A 25,169-nucleotide genomic window follows, 5' to 3' on the forward strand; every position below is an offset into this window, starting at 1 on the left:
CTCTTTTTAAGAAAACAATTATGTTAAAAGATTCTTTAGGTTTAAAAAAGTTTTTTTTTTTTAGCCTAAATAGTTATTGAAGTTGACATAACTCCTCCCTTTAGTCTTTCACATTGAAAATCAATAAAATTGGTCCCTAAGTTGTCCACCGTTAATCATTTTGGTAAATTAAAAAAAAAAATTTGAGGGGTTGATTAGACAAAAATACCGTAAATTTAGAAGAGATTTTTCACAAAAAAGATTAAAAATGATTGATAATTGACAAACTCAAAAATTTATTCTATCAATTTTAAATCTCAAAAATTAAAATAAGAACTTATCCCAATCCCAGAGACAATTTGAGCTAAAAAGCCTTTAAAAATAAAGGATGAATTGTACTTTTTTTTTTTTTTGTACTTTCAAAGTTCATCACATTGTCAAATCAAAGTTAATTCTCGATTCTAGCTTGCATGCATGATATGAAGTTTATTGATGTGTTTTAGCAAGATATATCGGCTATAATAGGCTATTTCTCAAATATCCCGAAGGGTTCGTTCTCAAAATACTTATCAGCCTATTCATGTAACTTAGTACTTATAATTAACCGTTTATATTATAAATCATTCTGTAAAAATTATCTCTGAAAAAAAATCAATTAAAACTAAAATCATTTAGTCAATCAACTATAACAAATAGATAGATCGTTTGTAATGTTTTTACCAAATACGCAATCTGTCTTTATACAGTTCGATGACTAAATGATCTTAGTTGCATGTAATTGTTTTTTATTTTTTTATTTTTTTAGAAATGATCTTTACAGAAAAATTTATAATATTGAACTGTTCTGATCGTAAACAAAAATTCTATAAAAAACCACGAAATATTTTAAGGAGAAGTTTCCTCTCAATCCTTGAACAGCCAAGTGTTTCTCTTAACTTGCAATTTTGGTCCAACCGACTAGGTCAGTTTGGATTCGATTTTGGCCCAAAACTGATCCAAACCAACCCATACCCACCCCTACTTTAGAGTTTAGACTACCGTGGTGGTTCACCCACTGGATCCCTGCTCTCTATCCACACCAGCAACACCACCGCAAAAACACAAACTGATTTTAAAAAGACAAGGACCGGAGATCAAGCTCGGCCCAATTGTGTATATTGTTTGCTTCAAGGTCCGGGCGGCGCGAGCGAGCGACCGAGCGAGAGAACGTGCAGGGAGAGAGAGGAGAGAGAGCGCGAGAGGTTGGTCAGGTCAGGTGTCTAGGGTTTTGAAAATCCCAGAAATTGATTGATGGATTGAGATTGCACAAGGTTAGTGAGCGCGTAAACGAACAGATTTCATGCCCTAAATTTCAGTTTTTCTCTAATTGAATCCCAATTTTCGTAAATTGAAGAAAACAGAAAGAAAAAATGTCGAATTCCAAAATCGTGAGTTTGATTTGGTTTATGCCGATTGTGTGTGAGAAAGAGGTGTGCTTATCATGTGCAGGGAGCGAGTGTGATAGATTTGTTAGAGAGAGAGTGCTTAGAAGAACAAAAAGCTCTCTTTTTTCAATTTTAGGGTTTCTTTGCCCCCTTTTGAGCTGTCTTCTCCAATTACCTCATGGACCGTAAGCTCGTGGTAAGTTGTTTTATTTATTTGAATTTTTTTTTTTTTTGGCCTATGTATTAAATTTTGCATATTTATTAATGGGTTGATGGAATTTATTTGAATTGGGTTGTCTGTGATCGTAATTCAGGTTTTGGGCATTCCGTGGGATATCGATACGGAAGGGCTGAGAGAGTATATGGTCAAATTTGGGGAATTGGAGGATTGCATTGTCATGAAGGTTTGCCAATCACCCAACCCTTTTTGCTTCGCTAATGCTGTCGTTCCTTTTCGAAATTTATTTATCTGTATTCCTCTTGTGCTTTACTACTTGAATTAATTTTGTAAGTTAGTTTTGTCGCCGCTTGGTTTGGAAGGTGAGTGTTGCGCAAATTTCGTGTAACATTTCGTTTCTCTCTAACCTTAAAAGCATTTGTTACTTTATTTGTTTCCATATTTATTAGGATCGGTCAACTGGTCGGTCTCGTGGATTTGGATATGCAACATTTGTATCTGCTGAAGATGCGAAGGTGAGTTGGATTAGAATTTTCTAAGGGTCCTGTTTGTACTGGCTAAATGTTTTCAATGGTTGCAATATTGCATGATCACTTCGTTAGGAAACGTAAATGTCTTAAGAATCTTAAGAATTAGGATCAACAGTCAGTATCAGATTTCTAATACCTTACATCCTTTTTGCTATAGAATGCAGCATCAAGCGAGCACTTTCTTGGCAATCGAATGCTGGAAGTTAAAATAGCTACTCCAAAGGTGATATAAATTCAAAACAAGCATTGCTTTAATACTGTTCTGAAATTTTTATTTTGGTTAATCATAATTGTCATCCATGTGTATTGTGTTTCTTTAACATGACAAGTTTTGTGGGCTGTATTGCCAACAATCTTTTTTTCTTTTTTCTTTTTTATTTTTATTTACAGGAGGAGATGAGAGCACCTGCAAGAAAAGTTACCAGGATATTTGTTGCAAGGATCCCACAATCTGTGACAGAAGCAAACTTTAGAAGGTACTTAAATGTATTATTGTTGCAAGATGTTAGCTATCGTTGTTGACTTCTTTGTATGCTATTTTGTGAGTTATGATGTGGAATTAACCTGATGTTTCTTTGAATTTCTTTTGCAGTCATTTTGAGAAATATGGTGAAATAACGGATTTATACATGCCAAAGGTTCTCTATCGAGCTCTTCAAACTCACATTATATTAGATGTTGTAATTTTGTGTGTGTTAATGTTTCAGTACATATCCTTCCAAGTCTTGTAAATATGCATAGATATGTCTGTGCACGTACCCACCAAGACACATTTACCTTTCGAATTATTGCTGGGTTGGACCAAGTATCCTATGATTGTCACAAATGTGTTTTTTCAGGATCAAGGCTCAAAAGCACATCGTGGAATTGGGTTTATAACATTTGAAAATGCAGGTCAGACCATCTCATATATTCTCATGTCTTGCATCATGCCTAATGTCAGTTTCCGTTTTCCATTTGAATTGAAGTCCTTTGTTGGAAACATTACGTTAGTAGTTTTCCTTTACTTGAGCTTGCAATGGACATAAATTTATTTGTGATGATGTGGGAAACGCGTGTGGTGAGACCGTGAGATAGGGGAGAATTAAAGGTCAGTGTCATTTTGTTGCATGGAACTATGGAAGAAAAGATGTTTTCCTCTAGCACATTTGATTACTGTATATGTTCTTTTCACTGGCATTTACATCTGAAATTCTTTACATGTTGATGTCATGTTTTGTTTTTCCATTAAGTCTTGTAAGAAGTGGTTAGTTTATCATTATCCAAAATAGGAATTGGATATAATGAGTTAGCTTCATTAGGATAGATGATCTGGGAGCTGATTGTATGATATATTCCTTTGTGGTTGATATCATTATAGTTTTGAGGAAAAGTACTGGACAAACAAATGTTCTTTGTTGCAGATTCCGTGGAAACTTTGATGGTTGATACTCATGAATTAGGCGGTTCCAATGTAGTTGTTGATCGAGCTACACCCAAGGCAAGTTACAGCTTTGACAATCTGTACTCCTTCGTTTTTTGAATTTATAGCACTAATTCCTTTTGAAGTTTAAAGATTGGTTGTAAAGATATCACTAATTCAAGAATCAAGATACATAATTTCTTGTTTTCAGGAAGAAGACTTCAGACCAGTTGGAAGAATGGCACAACAGGGTGGCTATGGTGCATATAATGCTTACATCTCAGCAGCAACTAGATATGCGGCCCTCGGGGCTCCTACTTTGTATGACCATCCTGTACCTGGACCAGCTTTTCCAAGTAAGTACCATTACAAGTTACAACACAATGCATTTCATGTGAAGAATATTAAATTGCACTTTATGTGACTACTCAGAAGTTACAACTAAAAAAAAATCTTGTGTTGCAATAGGAGGGGAATCTTCTCGAGGACTAGGCAAAAAGATCTTTGTTGGCAGGCTTCCTCAGGAAGCAACCTCTGATGATCTCCGCCAGTATTTTGGGAGATTTGGTCGTATAGTAGATGTCTATGTTCCAAGGGTAAGATATCATATATTTTGTAATTAACTAACTGTATTCTTGATATTGGAACCTGAAAATGTGCAAATACTGAATTATGTAGGACCCCAAAAGAACTGGGCATAGAGGATTTGGTTTTGTAACTTTTGGGGAAGATGGTGTAGCCGAACGTGTATCACGAAGGTCTCATGAGATTTGTGGCCAGCAGGTAGTAGAAGGAAGCGAAGTTTCATTGTACCTGTTCACTTATGTTTCATTAAGATGGAACTTAATACGTTGTTCTGTAGGTTGCAATAGATACAGCCACACCTCCCGAGGATGCTGGTATGAGTGGAAATTTTATGATGAATAATGTAGATCCCTTTGCCGGCTATGGTGGTCCTATGCGCTCCTATGGCAGGATGTATGGAAGTCTGGATTTTGATGACGTGAGTATATTTTATATGTTCAGTAAGATGTACACATGGCAGAGTAGAGTTCAAAAGATAATGATTATATGGGTGACAATTGGTGTCCTGCAATAGACCTTTACTAACATACTGCATCTCTAAATTTTGCAGTGGGGTTACGGAATTGGCAGTGGGGTCGGCGTTGCGAGACCATCAAGAGCAAACTGGAGGTACAGGCCATACTAGGGAGATATGGCTCGGGAAATTTGGTAGATTAAGGATCGCATCCATAGTTGACGCCCCCAATAATGTTCTTGTCGGACTTTTGAAATAGTTTGGTTTCTATGATCCAGTGAAGATATAGGCGAGTAGGAATGGCCAAATCTGTCATATTAGCATGCTGGCGAGTCCAGGAACTGGGATCGTGGTTCCTTTTTGTAGCAATTTCTATGTTTGTTGACTCATTACCCGGGTTATATATGGATAATTGCAAATTCGGGGTTTTTATTTTGTTCAGTTATGTTTATTGAGTAGGTCGGTTTTCCATTTTCCTTCGTTTAATTTGGTAATGTCGTTTGTATGGTTTTGTTCGTTTGTATGAAATGGTGTTCAACCAGGGTCAGTTCGCCAGTGTTCAACCAGTCAGGTCGCCGGTCTTTGGTCACTGAAACCGATTGTTTAATACTTGAAAACAGCTGAAAATTCGTAAAAGCGATATGAGGATTGAGATTGAGTGTGAGGAGAGCGTTTGTTTTTGGCCGATTTAGTGCTCCGTTGTCGCCGCCGCTGTGTATCCATGTTAGTTGGTAAAGTGAGTCGATGCGAGCCGAGCGAGAGGAAAGTGAAGGTTGAATGAATTGAGCCAATAACATTCATTACTCATGACTTGTCCGGCTACCTAATTGAGAGCGCATTGGTGATGTTGATGATTTATCATTAATCCCAAGTACTTTCTACACTTCCTGAGTAGGAAGTCCTTTTTTGGTATTGGATCCGCTGTTAGCATGAACATGAATTTCATTCTATTCGTCGTCTTTATTCCTAAGGGAACTCCCCACCCGAACCACTCTTAAGACCACCAAACCCTCTCGAATGAGTTTTACTATAGAAGCCTTCAACGTACACCCACGGGCAAAGATAGACTGCTCATTGGGAATGCAATGCATTATGCGCACAACCAAATGACATGGTAAAAGGCCAACTAAGAGCACAAAAGAATTAGGAAGCATCACAGGTGAAGCAACTGCGTAGGGAACCCATCCGGACATGTTTACCAAAGGGACGAGCCTTCTCGGAAGTTTTGGGAGCTTGCTCGTTGTCTTTCGTTGGCACTGAGCTTCTCATTTTGTGAGCTTTAACTTGTGCATTTCTCAATTTCTTCGTGATCTTATCCATCATCGACGATCTCTTCTTTTCCAATTTCATCTGCAACAAACCAACTTTGTAGTTACTAATGGCTACAACATACATAGACAAATATTTATGTTAAGCATTTTGCAAGAAAGAGAAACCTCAAGTTTTCTTAATGCTGCTTCAGCTTTTGCCTTCTGCAAGTTTTCCCATGCAGTGATCTTGGCTTCCTCTCTTTGCCACCTGCATACATGGTCAGAAAGATTTGGCTTTGTGATCCATGTTTCGTCAACAATTCAATGGTTACGATTACAAATTTCGGGAATTACCTTGAAATGTTCATAGCTGCATCTGCAGCATCAAAAGATGAAGCTTGATTTTCGATAGCAATTCTGTCGAAATCATAAACATCCGGGGGTCCTTTCGTGTTGCTTCCACGTCCTCTAGTTCTAGACCCCTTAGTAACATTGGTTCCATTGTCTACCCGCACTTCCCTGACCTCCAATTTGGCAAAATGGTCGTGCTGCTGCTCCACAATGGAAATGAGATTCGGAGATGATGAAGCAAATGATGACCTCCTATTAGGAGGTGGTGGTGAGTGGAGGCGGCCCTTCGGGCTTATTTGCGTTGCCATGTCTCGTTGCGAAACAGCTCGAGGAATTCCCGGCTCTGCAGACTTTTTTGTATCCAGTTTCTCATCTGCATATTTTACATGTTGATTTTAGCTATGAATCATTCAGTATTCGACACAGCTCGAGAAAATTAAGAATGGAACTAGCAACAAAATTAGACACCAAAACCCCGAACCCCTCATGATTAATTGAAATTTCGATTAAATATCTGATACCAAAATTGATAGTTTGACAACATAACATAGACAATATCTTACACGAAACATGGTGCGATTGAAGATGGGAAAGAACTCACTTTGCAATTCAGACAATCCAAGCACACTACTTGATCTTCCCGTTCCTCCACTCCCACCATAGAGAAGAGAGACACTATCAGCAGCCAAAATTCCCGTTGAGAATGGCGAACCGATCATGAAATTTCTCACAATGCCAGCATCAAATGCCGCATTTGCAGGCGAATAGTTCGAGTAGTGTACAACCCCAGAAGGAGGCACAATTGGACCACTCTTGGACTTAGGCCTCCTCTGCTGATCCTGAGAGTGTGAGCTCTTGTTGCTCTCCCCATATCCGATCACGGGGCTGCATATCCACCTCTCAGCATCCTCCCATTTTGAAGGCATAGTCCTCCCACCACTACTCAACCCCATCAAAGAAGTGTTCCCATTGACGATATGCCTCTGTCCACTGTTTGTCGGCAACGGCACACGCTCCGAGCTCCAACCCTTTTGGCCTCCAATTCCATTACCGCGACAATCGGATACTCCTAGGGTTGGAAATAAACCCAAATCATGAGAAACAGAACCTCTATTCATGTTACAAAATATGTTCTCAAGTTGTAAGCTTGATTAAGCATATGATGTTTGTTGCAAGATGCTTGTAACTTGGTTGGTTAAAGGCATACGCACTCCCTACACTCAGAGGCTTTGAGTTCAATTCCCCCCTTACTCAATATCGCTTGCATTAAATGAAGAAATGCATATGAAGTTTTGCTCAATGTACTTTCTTCATTTGCAGTTGCAGCAAAGAACATGTTGACACAGCTGTAGTTTTGGCATTTTTGGCGCGCTGGCTACTTCAATTTCATTTGATTTGGACCACTCAAAAGTTCACTCATGAAATTCCACGTATAGCTGCCAAAGTTGTGAATCAAATCAAAGACTTGGACAGTAGGGAAGTAGACAACAGCATTAAAGGCATGGTATCGTTTGTCCCAATCAAGGGCATTGTTGCATGCTTTGATGGCTCACTATTTCTTTGTAATCTCTGTCCCAACAGGTAGGTCATTTTAATCGTTTTTAAAATTTTAATTGTTTTCCACCGTCCCCTATCTTAATGAGTGATTGATGTCCATCAAATTCCTACTGTTTGTACAAGTAGAGATATTAAGGAAAAGTTCTTTTGCAAGAACATGTTCTGGTTACAATGCTACATTCCATACAAATTTCATTTAAGATTTAACCGTTGGATAATTTATTAGATTTCTATATACAAAGTCTAAATTGTTTATTTTCTAAATCACTTAGTAATACGTACCATAAAAGAAAAATTTATCGAGAACATAAAATACTTCTGTTACCAGTAGTAAAAATGATTTATTTATGTATTCTATATTAACGTTCTATATTAACGATATGATAAGATAAATCTCTAAGAACAGTAGTCTCATGTGTAGGAAGCCTTTAAGGGACGAGATTTTTATTTTTATTTTTATTTTTTTTATTTTTTATTTTAATAAAAATGGGGATTAATTAAAAAAATAGGGATTAGTTGTAGGGTCCACATCATATCGAACTTTAACGATCTGAACCGTCTATTTTTTAAGTTGCACCTCATAGATCATCCTTACAAAATATTAGCCAAATCGGAAATATTTAAGATATCTAATTGGGTTCAAAAAAATTAACGAATACTTTGTTATATCAGAAACAATGAAATTTTATCTTGATAACTAAATAGGCAAATGATTTCGGATTGAATTGAATTGTTGTAAGGATGATATATGAATCGAGATTTATAAAATAGATGATTTGGATCGCTGAAGTTCGATGTGGAGTGGACTCTACACCTAATCTCCATTTTTTGCGAAAAAAAATAAGAATCCTTATGCATAAAAGGTCTGCTCATATATATATTTCATTTTTTGGGGGTTTTTGATTGCTGGCAGGTCGGTGGTGATTCAGACACCAGGCATCTCGGTGGTCATGCGGGCAACCCCCATCCAAATACGAGCTGCAGTTAGTCATGATAGGATGGGCCAGTGAGGTCTAAGGTCAATTTTGATTGATGACTAGAGAAAACTCAAGCGTTTATCCGTGCATTTTTGTCAATTGAAGTTTTGGTACTTTGAATCAAAGTTTTTAATTTACAAGTGGCATTTTAATATAGTGATAGAAAGATGTTGAGTATTTGCATGACGGCGTGAGTTCAAATTCGTTGATTGCGAATCTAACAAAATCTATCGTTTGACAAAATAAAAAATCAAAGTTTTTAATTTGAGTATAGACTTCTAAACTTGTCACAATATGTAGTAATACTCATTTTGAATAACATTGTTAGAATATTCATCCAAAATAAATTGGGTTTAAAGGACAAATAAAGTAAGGAATTCTAACAGAGTTGCTCAAAAGGATTATTGTTCCATATTGTGACAAATTATGGGACCAATATTAAAAAATTCTTGGTTTAGTGTAGACATGACAATTTCATGTACGATCCGTAACCTGACACAAAACGTTATGAAAAAATACAGATTTCAAGTCGAGGCTTAATGGGTTGGGGTTTTATTGAGCCAATCTATTAAGCACCTATTAAAAAACGAGTTGATTTAGGTCAACCCACAGATAAACCGTGATTTAGTCTCGGTAACGCCATCCCATTTTGCACAATACACGATTTAGTCATGAATATTTAAGGGTATATGATGATATATGCCCAATGAATAAGGAAATCATTTTGCTTTATTTATCTCTGTCGTTGTGGATTTATATACGTACATGGAAGTGAGTTAAGTGGTGTGGTGATTCAAGATGCCATACATGGTGGTGCATGCGTAGATGTTAGGTTTTCCTTCTGCTTTTAGGCTGGAATTTGGCTTCCATGCCTATCGAGGAGGTGTTGGATTTATAAATCAACATTTAAGTGGTTTACTACATGTAATAGGAATGTAATATTGAAGAATAATATTGGTTGTGATCTTAAAAATATCAATTATATGTCAGGTGTCTTATATTAGAAATAAGATTGATGAAATTCTTAATTGAATATGATTATGACACTTGACTTGAAGGCTAATAAAGTAAGTTTAGGTTTCCTTTATGGATGGAAACCCTAGCTTTTAGCATATATAAAACACCGGTCCCTATAAGCCCTAGAACACAAAACATAATATTTCCCATAGAGTAGTTGTATTCGGCTAGGAGTTTATAGAAGATCCTGGTGTTGCCGTGCTCTGCTACTTTTGTGTTTGACTTCCATGGCTGCCATTAGAATCAAGTCAGTTACTTATTTGTTTGTATTTTAATTGTATAACCTTATAAGGCTTACAATTGGTATCAGAGCCACTGGTTATATAATTAAGACCTATTAAGTTTGAAGTTTGATTATATAAAATTTTCATGAATTGCGGTTTTGATCTTACATCCAAATTGTGACTGCACTTGGCAACACCATCACGCCGAACCTCCATGAAATCTGCATAACGTTTCCTGCATATAATTGCATGTACACGGCAACACCACCGTGTTGGATTAATTAGTGGAATTTGAGGATTATTAATAGGTTGTATAACCATTCTGTTTTAATCAAGAATATCTTTTAATAATCTTATGGCATGAATCTGGGAAAACTTTATAAAGAACAGCAGCAACTCGTGGACCAATCCTATAATCAAATAGGAATTTGGAGAAGCATATAAATATATGTATACCGTGCTATTATGTAAAGGTGTTTTTGCTATTATTTTCTTTTGATCCTATAAATTGAAAGTGTTAGTTAAATATAAAAACCAAAGATGGCCGCACGGTTAAGAGGTTGTCGGTGTGGCGGCGCTGCCGTCCCAGTGTAGAGGCCCATATGGCTGGCTCCACTGTGTACGTATACACAGGAAGATACATTCCCGAGGAGAGAATGAGATCGACTTAAGGCACTTATCTTCCACACCATCTTTAATACCTCACATTTGGGTCACATGCCCACGTTATTGTATATATTTACCCAGTTAAATATGAAAGGTATGGATAAAATCAAAGACTGAACCAGTTGGTTGCTTCTGCAACGGTATGACTAATATATACAAATATAATTTCAAGTTGTGTATATATTTACATTTTTCTAATCTTGTATTGGAGAAAATTTTGAGATCCCTGTACATCAGCAAGCCAATGGGGAAGTTCATCGGCATATGAGATCCTGGTATGGTATTTTCTTTTGGTCTTCATGTTCAGTTATACGAGAATGGTAGGTTTTCAAGCACTTCAAGCTTTCTTTATTGTATTCAGTTCTCATAAAGAAAGATTGGAACAGTTTCATCATCTTTACTAAATTAATTATGACTGGAAGAAGATGACATGCTTTAAGCTTTCTATTTCGATATTCATGCCAATGTTTTGGTTGAATTGATTTAGTGGTAGATACAACTATTTTGGCTAACATTATTGTCAATTTTGTAAGCATATAGAAATATGTACTTCTGTACTAATTTTGCCAAGGAAGATTATGAAGCATCTCAAGTTAGCAGCTCGGTAAAGTCTCCTATCAAAGCAAACACTATCAATCATTATATGTGTCAATTGTGAATTAATTAGTTGATCATGCGTACGCTTAGTTTTGACTATTAAGTTTTAAACTCGGTTATCAAAACAAATAGAAAATATATGTTTTGAACATGATTAATTCTTATATGCATATAAGTGGGCGTACAGAACGAGGGAAAAGAAGAAATTTTTAAGACATGCCAAGATGCATGCATAAAGAAGTGCATATATATCTTGTTTGTTCGTGGCTTTTCGTTAGTAATGTGCATGAGTGAGCCTATTGGCTGTTCCCAGCAGCCCCAGTCGGTGCTTCCAGGGTGGAAAGGCAACAAGGGGACACTAAGGCCTGATTTGGTACTAAGGTGATTTTGAAAAAAATTGGGAGTTGTCTTTGTGTTTGGTAAACATTTAACTTCAACTTTTTTTCACAGTTTTGGGTGAAAAAAGCCAAAAACAAGAAGTTGCAAAACTCAGCTTTGAAAAACCGGCTTTTTTCACATCTGTTTTACATAAAAGTTTACCAAACACTATAATACTGCTTTTTTTTTTTTTTTTTTTTTTTTTTCCAAAAGCACTTTTACAAAAAAGTTTACCAAACATTTTGCTGCTTTATTTCACAACTACTTATTCGCATAGCACAGCAGAAACAGTTTTTTTTCAAAATATAACAATACCAAACTAGCCCTAAACATCCCCTCAAATCCCTCACGGACAATTTTTGGAAATACTTCTTAAACCCCAAATCCTTATTGCCTCTGATTTCCATGGGTAAAATAAATTCATGCAAATCAATTTTTTTTTTTAATCAGTTGTCTTATATGATAATGTGTGGGACATATATGTAGACTGAATTGAATTGCCATGACATTGATTGTTGTGGGAATTAATCAATTTGGATTAAAATTTTAAGTTTTGCAAACATGTAGCAAAATTGACATATGGCGTGTTTTATTAAAGTAATTGGGTTGTCCTATATTGCTTTAAGCTTGAGATGTTCTAATGTAAAGACACAAATGTGTTGATTAGTAATGCAGTATACTAGCACTTAAGTATGATTGGGGATTAATTCAAGTACGGTTTATAATGATATTAACTCCATACGGAATTGGCATGACTAATCAAATTAGTTTTGTCTACAATTTTGCTTTCCTATCTCAGTAGTCATTTAATTGTACATGACTAATGCATAACTTATGGATTGACTGAGAATGACAGAAAGCATCCAGTGACAAGAATAAGAGTATTATACAAATGAATAAGGTTTGTAGTAGTTATGTGATAATTCTCATTTGTATTTTTATCTATTCTTATATGAGAATTATGGTTGGTCATGTGATTATATATCTATGTTTACAAAGAAGTGATGAACATATGAAGACATGAGGTATGTAATCCATTCAAAGTATGTGGCTTAATTGATAAGCATGAATTTTCAAACATGTATTATTGTTTGTGGTTTTTCCTATGCCTAAAGAATTTAAACAGTGCTTTGATTAGTAAATTTTTATGTTTCATATGGGGAGAAGAAAAGAAACTTTTCAAGGCTAATGTAGGGCATATATTGGAGATGTTTTATATGAAAGAAAATACATTTTGGTTGTTCCTTTATTTAATTTGGTATGCATATAAAAGGAAAGGAACACATTTGACTTACGAAAACATTTGAGCGATTAAGCTTTTAAAGTAAAGGAACGTATTGTTCTTTCCCATTACATAAAGAATTTCTATTTTAAGTAATTGACTCCATAATTATAAGTATTGACATTCATGTGGTGGAATAGAACTTGTTCTATATGTGATTAATCTCTTTCAAGTATGCTGTCAAGTTTCTTGAGATTAATTTAATGTCAAAGGGAGTCATGAAGGAATTAGTGCCATTTGTTGGCAAGACTCGACGCTCAAATCAGGTTATCATAATTTTGTCACTTACAGTTAATTAATCCATGTGACTTTTGTATTGTTTCAGGGCAGAGTTGATAAATATCTTTTCAACTAAAGCAAGCCGCAACAGCTTAGTTGATTATGAGACTGTGTTTTTGAGTTACTTCGGTCAACTTTACATCTTAATTAGAATAAAAGGGATAATCTTCTTGCCTATAGGTGTGGATTACTTCTTTTAGTTTAACTAAGATGGCATAGTATGGGTTTTATTTCACAAAAGTTGAGAAAATCTTCATCTTGCCTACAGGTGTTGAAGTTTTTCATGAAGGTACTTTTGTGACATAAATATAGTACTAGAAACTAGTTAATTTTCTTGCCTACAAGTGTAAATTAATTTAGTTTCATGAAGTCTATTGGGGATAAAGTTCCATGCCATTAGTTAAAATATTTCCACTATGAGCCCATAAGAGGTTGTGGTTTTAAGGCATGGAAATTGGTTGCATCATGACGTATTTTGTTTCTCTTCATGAGACTTGTTGATGCAAAGCATTGGACCCATGAAAGTTAATCAAGGATTGCTAAGGTACGCATTGTTTAAGTCTTATGCTTGTAAATCTTTTCAATTTGAACTATGATGTCGGTTTAGAGGATGAAATTTGACTACTAGAGTTTCCTTTGGATATCGAAATTGAAATGATATGAAATTGAATTTGTTATGGATGCATAAATTCATGGTAGATGCACATAATTGTTTCTGGCAGATTTAGTGTCTTGATTTAAATCGGATGAATGACACATCTAATGGTCACCATTTGACCTGAATTTTGGATATGTTCAACATATAGATGTCTACTATGTATCAGAAAATTTGCGTAATTTTCTACCATTTATTTTAATTATGGTGAATTTACTAGTAACCCATGCTCGTATAGACAGTTTTACTGGTAGATTGTGTTGGTCTTTTTGAGATGTGACTTTAGACTACCAATTTGACCCAAAACAGCTCTATATTTTTATTTTATGAAGATTAGTATGTCTATTTTGATGATTATAACTTTGGTAGCAATCAATCTTGTAAATTAATTATGATAAATTCTAAAGTAAGTGTAACTTGTTGCTGAAATTCTGTTTGACAACTTTATGTTGGTTGTAATGTCTATTTTATTATGTCAAAAATATAAAGCAGTTTTATTTAGGTACATCTTTGAAAGGGTGTTTGCCCAAGTGGGAGAATTAGTGAACGAAAATTGGGCTTCACACTCATTAACTTATTTGCAAGTATAAAATCTGAAAACTTAGTGGGAGTTGTTCTAAAATTTTGAGCATTAAGTGGACTTGCATGAATCTATTAAAGCGTTATTCTATCTTCCATGAATTTGTGTTACTCGAATGTCTATAATATGTTTAAGTTGCACAAATGGATACTTGGTATATGCGTACATTTTTCTATTATTTGCAGTCATTTGGATTTCTTGGTTGATCATTTGTTTTGAGGCTCATAAGGACTTAGCATAAATGTGGACTTATTTATACATATAAGATGGTTGTTGGATGCATGTTTTTTGTATCAGTGGTGAATGCTTTCGTGCTTAGTTGTACCTTTCATTGAGGTAATATGCATTCATTGACTGAGTAAGGCTATTCCCCAAGGCATATTTTCAAAAATATGATTTAAGTATTGATTTGCAAATTAAGTAACGATGGTGCAGATCGGTGAGAGTTTAAGTTTCATGTTAGTAATGCCTTACATTTGCAAATGACCTATAAGGTATGTATAGAATCCATGTATTCATTTTAATCTCCAGTTGGATTCATTAAGTCACAATTTTCGTGTGCTAGTCAATCATCTGATGAAATACATATCAGATATCAAGTTGTTAACAAATTGCATATTAAATGGCATGACATGGTTTGTGCACTACCTCAGTTGTGAGGATTTCCATCTTGCCCACAGGCATTGGAAATCACTATGAAAGTAACTGGTATGGTGCATAGATCAATGTCGAAAACATATTAATTCATCTTGCTCACAAGTGTTGAATTAATTTGTTTTATGAAGTTTTTGGGATATTTTACTTGGACATGTGCCTATTTGGTATTTTCAGCTGTGTTCGTTGGCTACAAACATCGTTTGTATTGTTGCTGATCTAATGAAAATGATGCTTTTGGAGATGTATTCACACTTGTAGGTTATGGTGGTTTTATTAGATGAAGGATATCTACATTGGCAGATTTAAGGCTTCGAAGAAGCATAAAGTGTAACTTGTGAATTACAATAAGGTGGACCTGAGATGATATAAAGTAAGACATTTTGGTTAATTTAAAGTTTCATCTCTTGATCATAATTTGTGTTTCATGCGAATGAGGATCTTAGCATGTGTGACTTAGCCGAACTCCTCTTCCTCTTAGTGTAAAAATATCAATGTACTAAAAAAAAGATTAAAAAAAAAAAAAGTAGATAAAATCCTACTCCTTGGTATTTAATAAAGTTTTAAACTTGGTCAATACCAAAAGGGTAATCCACTTCTGATACTTTTTTACTTTTTTCTTCAAAGGATAGAGACTCCTGTTAACCCAGGCACCTGACACCTGGTTCATGGGAACACAGATGTTCTTCTATTAACGCCACGTATGCATGAGATGAGTCAGCTTGATAGTGGACCCAACAACAACGAATGATACTGTCGTTCAATGAGTCCGTTGAAGCAACAACAACCAATCACAACACAACAACACAAAACAGAATGTCATATCCACACTCCACCACACCCAGAGGAGGGGGGGACAGAGTGGGAGATGTTACATTCCACCACCGCACCGCCCTCCAACAGTCAACACGCATTCCGTTTGTCCCAATTCAGATGGATCTTGCATGCTAGAGCACAATAATCACTTAATCCGAACCGTTTACAAGAGAGATTCGTTAATTTTTTTAGATGGATCAGCAAAATGAATAATGAATGCTATAATATTTTAAATGAATGATTCAGATTACTCCATTTATTAGCTCCAATTATGAAATTCGAAGAAGGTTTCCATTTTGTTTGTCTTTATTCAAATTATTATTTAATTAAGGTCACTTAATTATATTATCTCTTAAGAGTATTGCTATCTTTCTGCTTTTGCGATCACACCGCCGCTTGAATATTTTGTATATTTTTTAGTCATCACCACGATAATGTTTCATCCCCATCAATTACGGTCTCTATAGAAAAGGGCAATGGATGCAATGCATGTCCCAAGTCATGGCGTGACACATGAATTTTCCAGTTTTAATATCTTAGAAGAAATCCTCACCTCATGCTTCACTTATTTAAGTAACTCTAAAGTCGATATATACGAGAAAGAAAAGAAACATACTCTCCATCACACGAACGAACTACTTAACTCATAATCTCATAAAATTAAATTAAGATAACATAGAGAGATAATTTTTGCAATTAGTTGAGAGTTGAACTTGAGTTGTTGCTACCACTTTCAAGTTCTCGACTTAAATGAACCCTTTAAAATCTATCCATATGTAGGGGTGGGTACGGTCCGGTTCAGCCAGGTTCCACCTTCAAAATGGAACCAAAACTAGAAAAGTTTAACGGTTCGGTTTGGTGCGGTTCCGCTTAAATTTATTACTAAAATCGTACGGTTTGGTTCATGACGGTTCCAGTTCGGTTCATGTCAGTTTACGGTTCTAACCAAAATTATTTATATGTTTTTTCTAATTTTCTACTTCGAATACCAAACACATATTTCAACCACAAATTCAAGTAAATTTGAGTTTCTATTACTATATTTACAAGATTTGTGACCGGAAGATAGAAAGTGTGCATATAAATATAAATCAAAAGATAGAAAAGCTCATATCAAGGCTAAAGTGTAGATCTTAAACTAAAACTAAAATATACATAATGCATAATATATTGGAAAAGAATGGAGAAAAATAATATAAGGGGAGAAAAGTGAAGAAAAATATTGGGCTTATGCACATGGTCTTCTTGGAAAAATATCTTATTTATATAAAAAATAATAATAAAACAATAATTTATATTAAAAGCGGTTTGGTCCGGTTCCTCCGGTTCTTAATATTTCCAAACCGGAATCAGAACCGTTTGAAACGGTTCGGTTCGGTTTTTGTTCCAGTTTTGACTTTTTTTGGTCAACGTGGTTTTTTACGATTTTTTTTGTCACGGTTCAATTTTGTTTTCTGATTTTGCGGTTTTTATGCCCATCCCCACATGTTTTCCATTTGTTGCTACCATATAAGTTAACTACACATTTTTCTTTTATATACGCTTTGTTTAACTATGTCTATTATGTCATTTAATTTATTCAATCAAATCGTAAAAATAAACTGACTGTATACGAGAAGAAAAATAATGTGCGGCTATAATCTCCTACAATCATATTGCAGACTAACAAATTAAATTACTAATCAGTTAGATTTCTACTTTAATATATTGTACTTATGAGAAATATTTTGAAGTTGCATGTAGTCTAATATCTTAATAGATAGAATATTGAATTTCTATACATATGTACCGCGTTCAAAACTCTTATTCTTCTAAATTATTACATCTTCCCTCCTTAATAATAATAATATTGAAAAAAGTAATAATGTGGACCCCCTCCCTTAATAGTAAGATTTAAAAAACATAATCATTTCGACGTTTGCTACTAAATATGTAATTCAAATTTACAATTTGAGAATGCGTGGTCCAGTTTCACAGTTTGAGATTACTGCAACTTCTATCACACATCCAAAGTACAATTACAAGGAAAAAAGAGATATTAATGGAGATAAGTTGGTAAAGTCCATATACTCCTATGATATTTAGATCAGATTGCAATAAGTCTCAAAGTCCAACGATCACTTTCTTCCGCAGTTTCTGTTTTACAATCAAGAAAAGTACGAAAGAAATCGGAATTTGAAAATCCAACCACAATATTCTTTTTTACCAAATAATGAAAGCACGTAACAAACCGCACCACCACCACTTCGACAAAGATATTTAATTTTTCCCTCTTGAGAAAGTGGGGTTTGGCTCGCCCAGAGACTGCCGCATGGCTTCAGGATCTCCATGATTGGTGGGCAATTCAAGCCTTTAAAGGGAGTGGCTGCCAATCACCTATATGGTTGTATCTCCCTCACTCATTCTCTCTCTCTCTCTCTCTCTCTCTCTCTGCTCCATATTTTCTCCCTCCACAAATCCTCAGACTCAGTCATTTATCTTTCCCCACAGAGGAAGAAAGCCCAAAGCTTTCATTTTTTTCATTCCATTTTTTTTCTTTACCTTCTTCTCAGAGCGCAAAGATATGGCTTCCGCTGTGTTCAGCAACTCCATGAGCCCATCAGCGGCAGTTTTCTCAAGAACCCACCTTTCAGTTCCCGCCAACAAAGACTTCCCACTTGAAAGTTCCCCATATTTTCACTACAACTGCCATTTGAGAAGCAGAAGAAGAACTGGCAATAAGAAGTGTTTGACTGTGGTGAGAGCTGTGACGGCGGCGGTGCCTCCCGCAGAGGCCCCCACCAGTGCACCCGCGCCGGCCCAGCAGAAGAAGAACCTGAGAATTCTGGTTGCCGGCGGTGGAATCGGAGGGCTGGTGTTTGCTCTCGCGGCGAAGAAGAAGGGTTTTGATGTGGTGGTGTTTGAGAAGGATTTGAGCGCTGTGAGAGGAGAGGGGCAGTACAGAGGTCCTATTCAGATACAGAGCAACGCGTTGGCGGCGTTGGAAGCCATTGATGTTGATGTTGCTGATGAGATTATGAGGGTTGGTTGTGTTACTGGGGACAGGATCAATGGCCTCGTTGATGGGGTTTCTGGTACTTGGTAAGTTGTTTTGGACTTTTTTCTAAATTGGGTTTTTGTTTTGAATTTTTATCTGTTTTGATTGAATGGAGGTCGCGTTTGGTGTCTAGGATTGGATTGGACTCCATAACTGGATAGCAGTTGTCCTAAACTGTTAGCTTATATATGGGTATTTATTTTTGGTTTTCTGTGTTTTTAAGTGATCAAATTTATATCGATTGCCAAATTTGTTTCCTTTTGATTGTATTAGTCCAAAAATAATATGGGAATTTACGAACTCGATAATGAGAAGTCAAAGAAAATAAAATTTTCTTGTTTAATTGATGAAGACCAAGAAAAATAATGGATGAAGAAAATATGTAAAATAAAATCTTTTGTCAAACAAATTAGAAATTGTTCATTTCAATTTTCAACACAATTTGCACGATTCCATACAAGTAGTATTGTTATAAGATGAGATGTGTGCGAGTGGGAGCAATTATTGATCTGTATGCAGCCATTCAAATGTATTGATGAGTAGTTGATTACCAGGTATGTCAAGTTTGACACATTCACTCCTGCAGTGGAACGAGGGCTTCCAGTTACAAGAGTTATAAGCCGAATGACCTTGCAACAAATCCTTGCTCGTGCTGTTGGGGACGATATTATTATAAATGGTAGTAATGTTGTTAACTTTGAGGATGTTGGAGATAAGGTAATGATCTCGTACTAAGGAAACTAATGAAAAAGGCTTTAAAACTTTGAGTTTTAATGATAAAGACAAAATAAAGGGTAAAGTGAATAATACCAGGATTGACTTTTTAGTGTAACAATGTGGTTTTTCGTTAAAGTGAACAGTACCGAAAGTTTTTTGTTAAAGTTCCCCTCGTACTACCTGCTAATCAGTTAAATCTTATACGGACCATTGTTTTCATCTTAGAAATGTGAAAAATTTTGGTACTTGTTTTGTACTTTTTGTTTGTTTCTATATCTAATCTGCAGCTTCTTAGTGCTAGTTCGATGTATTTGAACTGTATAGGCTGCGTAGTTCATCTGGTTTGGCATTTGATTCTTATGCCTCTGTCATTTTTGTAGGTTAATGTGATACTTGAGAATGGAGAACGTTTTGAAGGTGATGTTCTGGTTGGAGCCGATGGTATATGGTCAAAGGTATTGCAATATTCCGAGGATAATTCTGGGCACACATATGAAATATTGTCTACTGATAGACCATAATCTGCAGAGTATATTCATTGTAAAAATATTAAGTTGAAATCAAATTACATTTTTCTTCTGAGTAGGTGAGGAAGAACTTGTTTGGATTATCGGACGCTGTCTACTCTGGTTATACTTGTTACACTGGTATCGCAGATTTTGTGCCTGCTGACATTAATTCTGTGGGGTATGTTTTATCTTTTATTTTTCAAGTATGGCTGCTATACTGGCATGTATACTTTGCATTATCTTCTCATATGTAATGTTGTATCCTGCGTGAAGACTTAAATTTAAACTTATCTTTTGAAGGTACCGAGTATTTTTGGGGCACAAGCAATACTTCGTTTCTTCAGATGTAGGTGCAGGAAAGATGCAGTGGTATGCGTTTCACAAGGAAGCACCTGGTGGTGTTGATAGCCCCAATGGTATCGATTAAGATCCTCAACCTTTCTTATGTAGTTGAAAACGTCAGATGGTGATATATGTATGGTTTCTCTCTTTATGATAGTACAAGCATACGATTCATTTGTTCTTGTCTATTTTTTTGGCAGGTAAAAAGGAAAGGCTGCTCAAAGTATTTGAGGGCTGGTGTGATAATGTGACAGATTTGTTACTTGCCACAGAGGAAGATGCAATTCTACGACGTGACATATATGATAGGAAACCCATCCTAACTTGGGGAAAGGGTCATGTGACCTTGCTTGGCGATTCTGTTCATGCTATGCAGCCAAATATGGGTCAAGGGGGATGCATGGCCATTGAGGTATGCATTGATTATTGGCATGTTAGTTTTTCCAGTGAAATTTAGTCTATCTTAGATTCTTTGACATCTCTGCATTGATTATCCAAACTTCATAGCTTCTTATGGACTAACACAAGGCTATCGACCAGGAAGTGATCGATTCAAGAGTCATAAGACTCTTTGACACTATTATTTCATCATGACAGGATGGTTATCAACTGGCCATGGAGCTTGATAAAGCATGGCAGAAAAGTAGCAAATCGGGAACTCCTATTGACATTAATTCTTCTTTAAGAAGGTAACCTGTGCTATTACTTGCCATATAATCTGAAAGTAAATGGAGATAAGCTGATGAAGTTGCCGATGCATCTGAAATTAGTGTTCTTAAAATGGAAAACATAGATACGTGATGTTCACAGAAAAAACCTAAGTATTTGTTGTATAGACTTAGGTGAGTTGATGAACTACTCATTGAGGACTGTTTTTTAACTTTTTATGTTTCTTACTTTGTCTTCAGCTACGAGAATTCTAGAAGACTACGTGTCGCAATTATTCATGGAATGGCCAGAATGGCTGCTCTAATGGCTTCTACTTACAAGGCGTATCTGGGTGTGGGACTTGGTCCTTTGTCGGTAAGACCTTTTATCAAGTACATACTGAATAGCAGTGAAATGATCGGTGATGGAACGGAGGTGTTGCGTACGTACTTATGTTGACTTAATACCCTTGTAGTTTTTGACAAAGTTTCGGATACCGCATCCGGGAAGAGTTGGCGGGAGAGTTTTTATTGATAAGGCAATGCCCCTGATGCTAAGTTGGGTCTTAGGTGGTAACAGGTAAAATTTTGATCAACAGCTTTGTAATTTTCTGTGTCTTTTGCTTATTTCAGTATCATTTTTGTTTTAACTAAAAGTCTCATTACAATTTTAATCTGTCAAAGCGTAGATCATAGATCTTCGTGTGTTTTAAGTTGATTCTTTTCTAAAGAATCTGAAAATGTTCTGTTGCAGCTCAAAACTTGAAGGAAGGTCCCCCAGTTGCAGGCTCTCAGATAAAGTATGTCGTTCAAAGTACTATTAATCAGCACCGTGTTAGTCACTGGATATGGAAACTGTTATTTCTTTCCTTCAACCTACGATTGACCTGTTGGATTTTATTGTGAATTAACTGCTAATGTGTGGGCAAAATTTTATGAAGGCAAGTGACCAGTTGCGAACATGGTTTGAAGACGATGATGCACTGGAGCGTGCTATTGACGGAGAGTAGGTTTTTAATCCTTCTTTCTGTCCACGAAATATTTTCAGTCAATTTAGTTATCCAGGATACTTGTGTTAATATCCACTTTGTTCTTGTAGGTGGTATCTTATACCTTGTGGGCAAGACAATGATGCTTCGCAACTTATTTGTTTGAATCGAGATGAGAAAACATCCTGCATAATTGGGTATGCATATCCGTCATTCCTGTCCTCCCCTACAAGACACATTTGTCCATGAGCTATGTTGTTCCTTAGAACAGAAATGTCAAAACCGTATAATTTTCAAATGCACGAGTGTTTTCAGTCAGATGTTCTAAAAGATAGTATGATGTTTTCTCCTAATTGTAGGAGCATACCGCAAGGGGATGCTTCTGGAACATCAATAACAATACGCTCGCCCCAGGTGATTTGGCCGGTTTTGTTCACTTTACATTTATCTCCAGAAACAAACCTATTTCCTCCTTTTATGGTGTTCTATATTGAGTGCTGAGGTATTTCTGATCATAGGTCTCAGAAATGCATGCTCGTATCAGCTACAAGGATGGTGCCTTCTACGTGACTGATTTGCAAAGCGAGCATGGTACCTGGATTGCCGAGTAAGTAGAATTTTTTTTTTTTTTTTTCCGAAATAGTTGAAACAAAGTGATTTCCTCCTTTTTGCATGCAACTCAATTTGCAAAACTGTTTCCTGCATTCCCCCTACAATTTAATTTCTAAATGTGCAGTATTGAGGAGAAGCGATACCGAGTACCCCCAAATTTCCCTGCTCGTATCCATCCATCCGATGCTATTGAGATTGGTTCCCAGAAGGTAGTAAACAATCCTTACCCTAGAGTTTTCTCCATATCTCATACTCAATACATGTGACATTTTTGTTTAAGTTGTGTTTGGGTTGTGCATGTTTTCGGACTGACATGTTCATTAAATAGCGAACGAAGTTCCAAATGAATTTTTGCAGAGCGACAGGAAAACAAAACTCTCTAGATAAAGCGGTGATAGTATTCATCTAAGCTCTCGTACTGACATGGTTTTGCTTAAATTTGTTTGGACAAGAAACCCGCATGAACATAGGACCTTAACTTTGGGACCTAGATAGAAGCATAGATAACTTCCTACTGCCATGGTATTTTAAGAAAACAAACAAACAAATCGTATATTAAGCGAATGGTGTCACATTTTTGTTTGGCGTTGTCATCTTCTTCTGCGGTTCAATCGTTTAATTCCCTAAGCAGGTGGCTTTAATTTTCCGATCAGTGCACGGAACATCATGCTTGATGTTGTATCTGTTTCCTTTGCTGGAAAGAATTCTTAGCATCCAAGTAATATGATGCAGGTAGCATTCAGGGTTAAAGTTATGAAGTCTTCTCTGAAGAGTGCCGAGAAGGACGGAGTTCTTCAGGCCGCGTGACGATTGGCGGAAGCCGATAACTTTATAGAATGAAATTTGTACAGCATTATTGAGATCATTGGAAATGCAAAATGTGAATATGCTGCGCTTTGCAGAGTAGATAGCATTACACCATCAGATTCTACCCGCCCAAAAAAAAAAATATATATACGACATGTAGAACTTTATATACTTGATGATCAATGTGAATATATCAATTTTTACTAGTGTCATGAAGTTTGTGTTGTAGACCTCAATGTGACCAGGACATACCAGTTTAGCTTTTACTTTTGTAAAACAATCTGAATGCTAATGACAATCCTTGCCTCGATCTGAGCCCACAGCCCAGTCTACTCTTAATCCAGATCATCTATCAGTAATCCTGATCAACCAATTTAAAGCCCATTTAGTGAGTTAGCTAGCTTTTGCCTGGGAAATGGGCTGAAGATAGCGACGTGTTCAAACCAGGTAAACTTGGGTTACATTACATGCATTTACCATTAACCGTCATATATGGATGCGATCATATCAACTCACATGCATCGAATTCCATCAAAATTCTGAAGTTAAGAAAGTTTGGATGAGAGTAGTACTAAGATGGGTGACCTCCTGAGAAGTCCTAGTGTTGCATCCCCCTACCTCTTTATTGACTGTTATGATGCCAGGTGGCATCATCAGGTTTGTCCAAATGTACAACCGAGATGGCTAGATTTGTTAGTAGTCGGTTATGTTGTTAGGAATTGTTGCTAAGTGTATCTTGTTAGACTGTTAGAAGGTTGCTGGGTGAGTAAGATACCAGTGAATATATAGGGAAGATCTGTAAGATGAAAGTTGTTGTGTAATTGATTGTTGTATGAAATAACAAGTGAGTTTTGTATACAATAATGAAGAAGTAGAGCATGGGTTTTAACATTGATATCAGCCAGTGTTCGATTCACTCAACCTTCATCATTGTATGACACGCCAAGCCTCGAGGAAAGCCATGGAATCCTATGATTGTCGATCTCAAAACGGAGCTCAAAATCAATCAAGATATGATTCTGCTACAACTGCAATCACTTGCAGCGAAAGGCAGTGGGGGATCGTGTGGAGAATCTTCTGAAGCAACGTCGTTGAATCCTAATTTTCCTGAGGGGATGAACCCTAATCCTAATTTCAATTGCCAAGATTTGGGTCAGAACACTAATCGACCACATTTCTTGAAGATGGATTTTCCAGATTTATGGAAGGAGATGATCCATTGGGTTGGGTTTATAAGGCTGAACATTACTTCTATTTTTTCAACATTGAAGATTCAAAGAAAGTGAAATTGGCATCGTTACACATGGAAGGGGAAGCTCTGAAATGGTTCCAATGGGCAAAATGCCTCAAACAATATCCTATATGGGATGATTTTACTAAGATTTTGTGCCAAGAATTCGGACCTTCAGAATTCAAAGATTATGCTGAAAATATGATAAAATTAAGGCAAACTCGGCCTCTCAAAGATTATATCATGGATTTTCGAAGATTGTCTAATTGAACAAAAGATATAAGTCATGTACTTCTCAAATCTTGTTTCATTGGAGCTTTGAAGGCTGAATTGCGTCATGATGTGAAGTTGCTGAAACCAAAGGATGTTCTTGAGGCTTCATCTTTTGCCCAGCAAGTGGATGCTACGCTATTTGATCTTAAGATGAAATCTCTCCATAAAGC

At 36.2% G+C, this 25,169-nt stretch overlaps 3 protein-coding genes across 5 annotated transcripts; 2 read left to right on the forward strand and 1 right to left on the reverse strand.

The window, feature by feature from the left end:
* The first annotated feature begins 891 nt into the window (after positions 1–891).
* Positions 892–5,023, forward strand: LOC137747656 (heterogeneous nuclear ribonucleoprotein 1). 3 transcript variants are annotated; one of them, XM_068487798.2, is made up of 14 exons: positions 892–1,289; positions 1,468–1,599; positions 1,718–1,807; positions 2,031–2,096; positions 2,269–2,334; positions 2,502–2,587; positions 2,704–2,749; positions 2,951–3,005; positions 3,515–3,591; positions 3,725–3,869; positions 3,982–4,109; positions 4,192–4,296; positions 4,376–4,516; positions 4,649–5,023. In XM_068487798.2, the coding sequence occupies exons 2-14, from the start codon at positions 1,582–1,584 to the stop codon at positions 4,721–4,723; spliced, it is 1,098 nt and encodes a 365-aa protein (XP_068343899.2). In that variant the 5' UTR covers positions 892–1,289; positions 1,468–1,581; the 3' UTR covers positions 4,724–5,023. The 3 variants fall into 3 exon arrangements, with proteins under 3 accessions (XP_068343899.2, XP_088541470.1, XP_088541473.1); XM_088685344.1 differs by having other exon boundaries at positions 989–1,289; positions 3,515–3,595; positions 3,729–3,869; positions 3,946–4,109; XM_088685347.1 differs by having other exon boundaries at positions 989–1,289; positions 3,515–3,595; positions 3,729–3,869.
* A 367-nt stretch (positions 5,024–5,390) lies between these two features.
* Positions 5,391–7,607, reverse strand: LOC137747655 (uncharacterized). The gene is made up of 4 exons (XM_068487796.2): positions 6,755–7,607; positions 6,157–6,526; positions 5,989–6,070; positions 5,391–5,902 (listed from the first exon to the last, which is right to left on the reverse strand). Exons 1-4 carry the CDS (start codon positions 7,269–7,271, stop codon positions 5,696–5,698), a joined length of 1,176 nt encoding a protein of 391 aa, XP_068343897.2. The 5' UTR covers positions 7,272–7,607; the 3' UTR covers positions 5,391–5,695.
* Positions 7,608–17,901: 10,294 nt separating this feature from the next.
* LOC137747526 (zeaxanthin epoxidase, chloroplastic) lies at positions 17,902–23,707 on the forward strand. Its single transcript, XM_068487655.2, has 16 exons — positions 17,902–18,916; positions 19,427–19,589; positions 19,970–20,044; positions 20,176–20,276; positions 20,399–20,514; positions 20,641–20,852; positions 21,038–21,129; positions 21,349–21,463; positions 21,564–21,667; positions 21,842–21,887; positions 22,029–22,093; positions 22,187–22,273; positions 22,436–22,490; positions 22,595–22,683; positions 22,813–22,897; positions 23,421–23,707. The coding sequence occupies exons 1-16, from the start codon at positions 18,216–18,218 to the stop codon at positions 23,493–23,495; spliced, it is 2,181 nt and encodes a 726-aa protein (XP_068343756.2). The 5' UTR covers positions 17,902–18,215; the 3' UTR covers positions 23,496–23,707.
* Positions 23,708–25,169: the final 1,462 nt, after the last annotated feature.

This window comes from Pyrus communis, chromosome 2 (assembly GCF_041283825.1).
Source record: "Pyrus communis isolate YQ-2024b chromosome 2, ASM4128382v1, whole genome shotgun sequence".
Lineage (NCBI taxonomy): Eukaryota > Viridiplantae > Streptophyta > Magnoliopsida > Rosales > Rosaceae > Pyrus > Pyrus communis.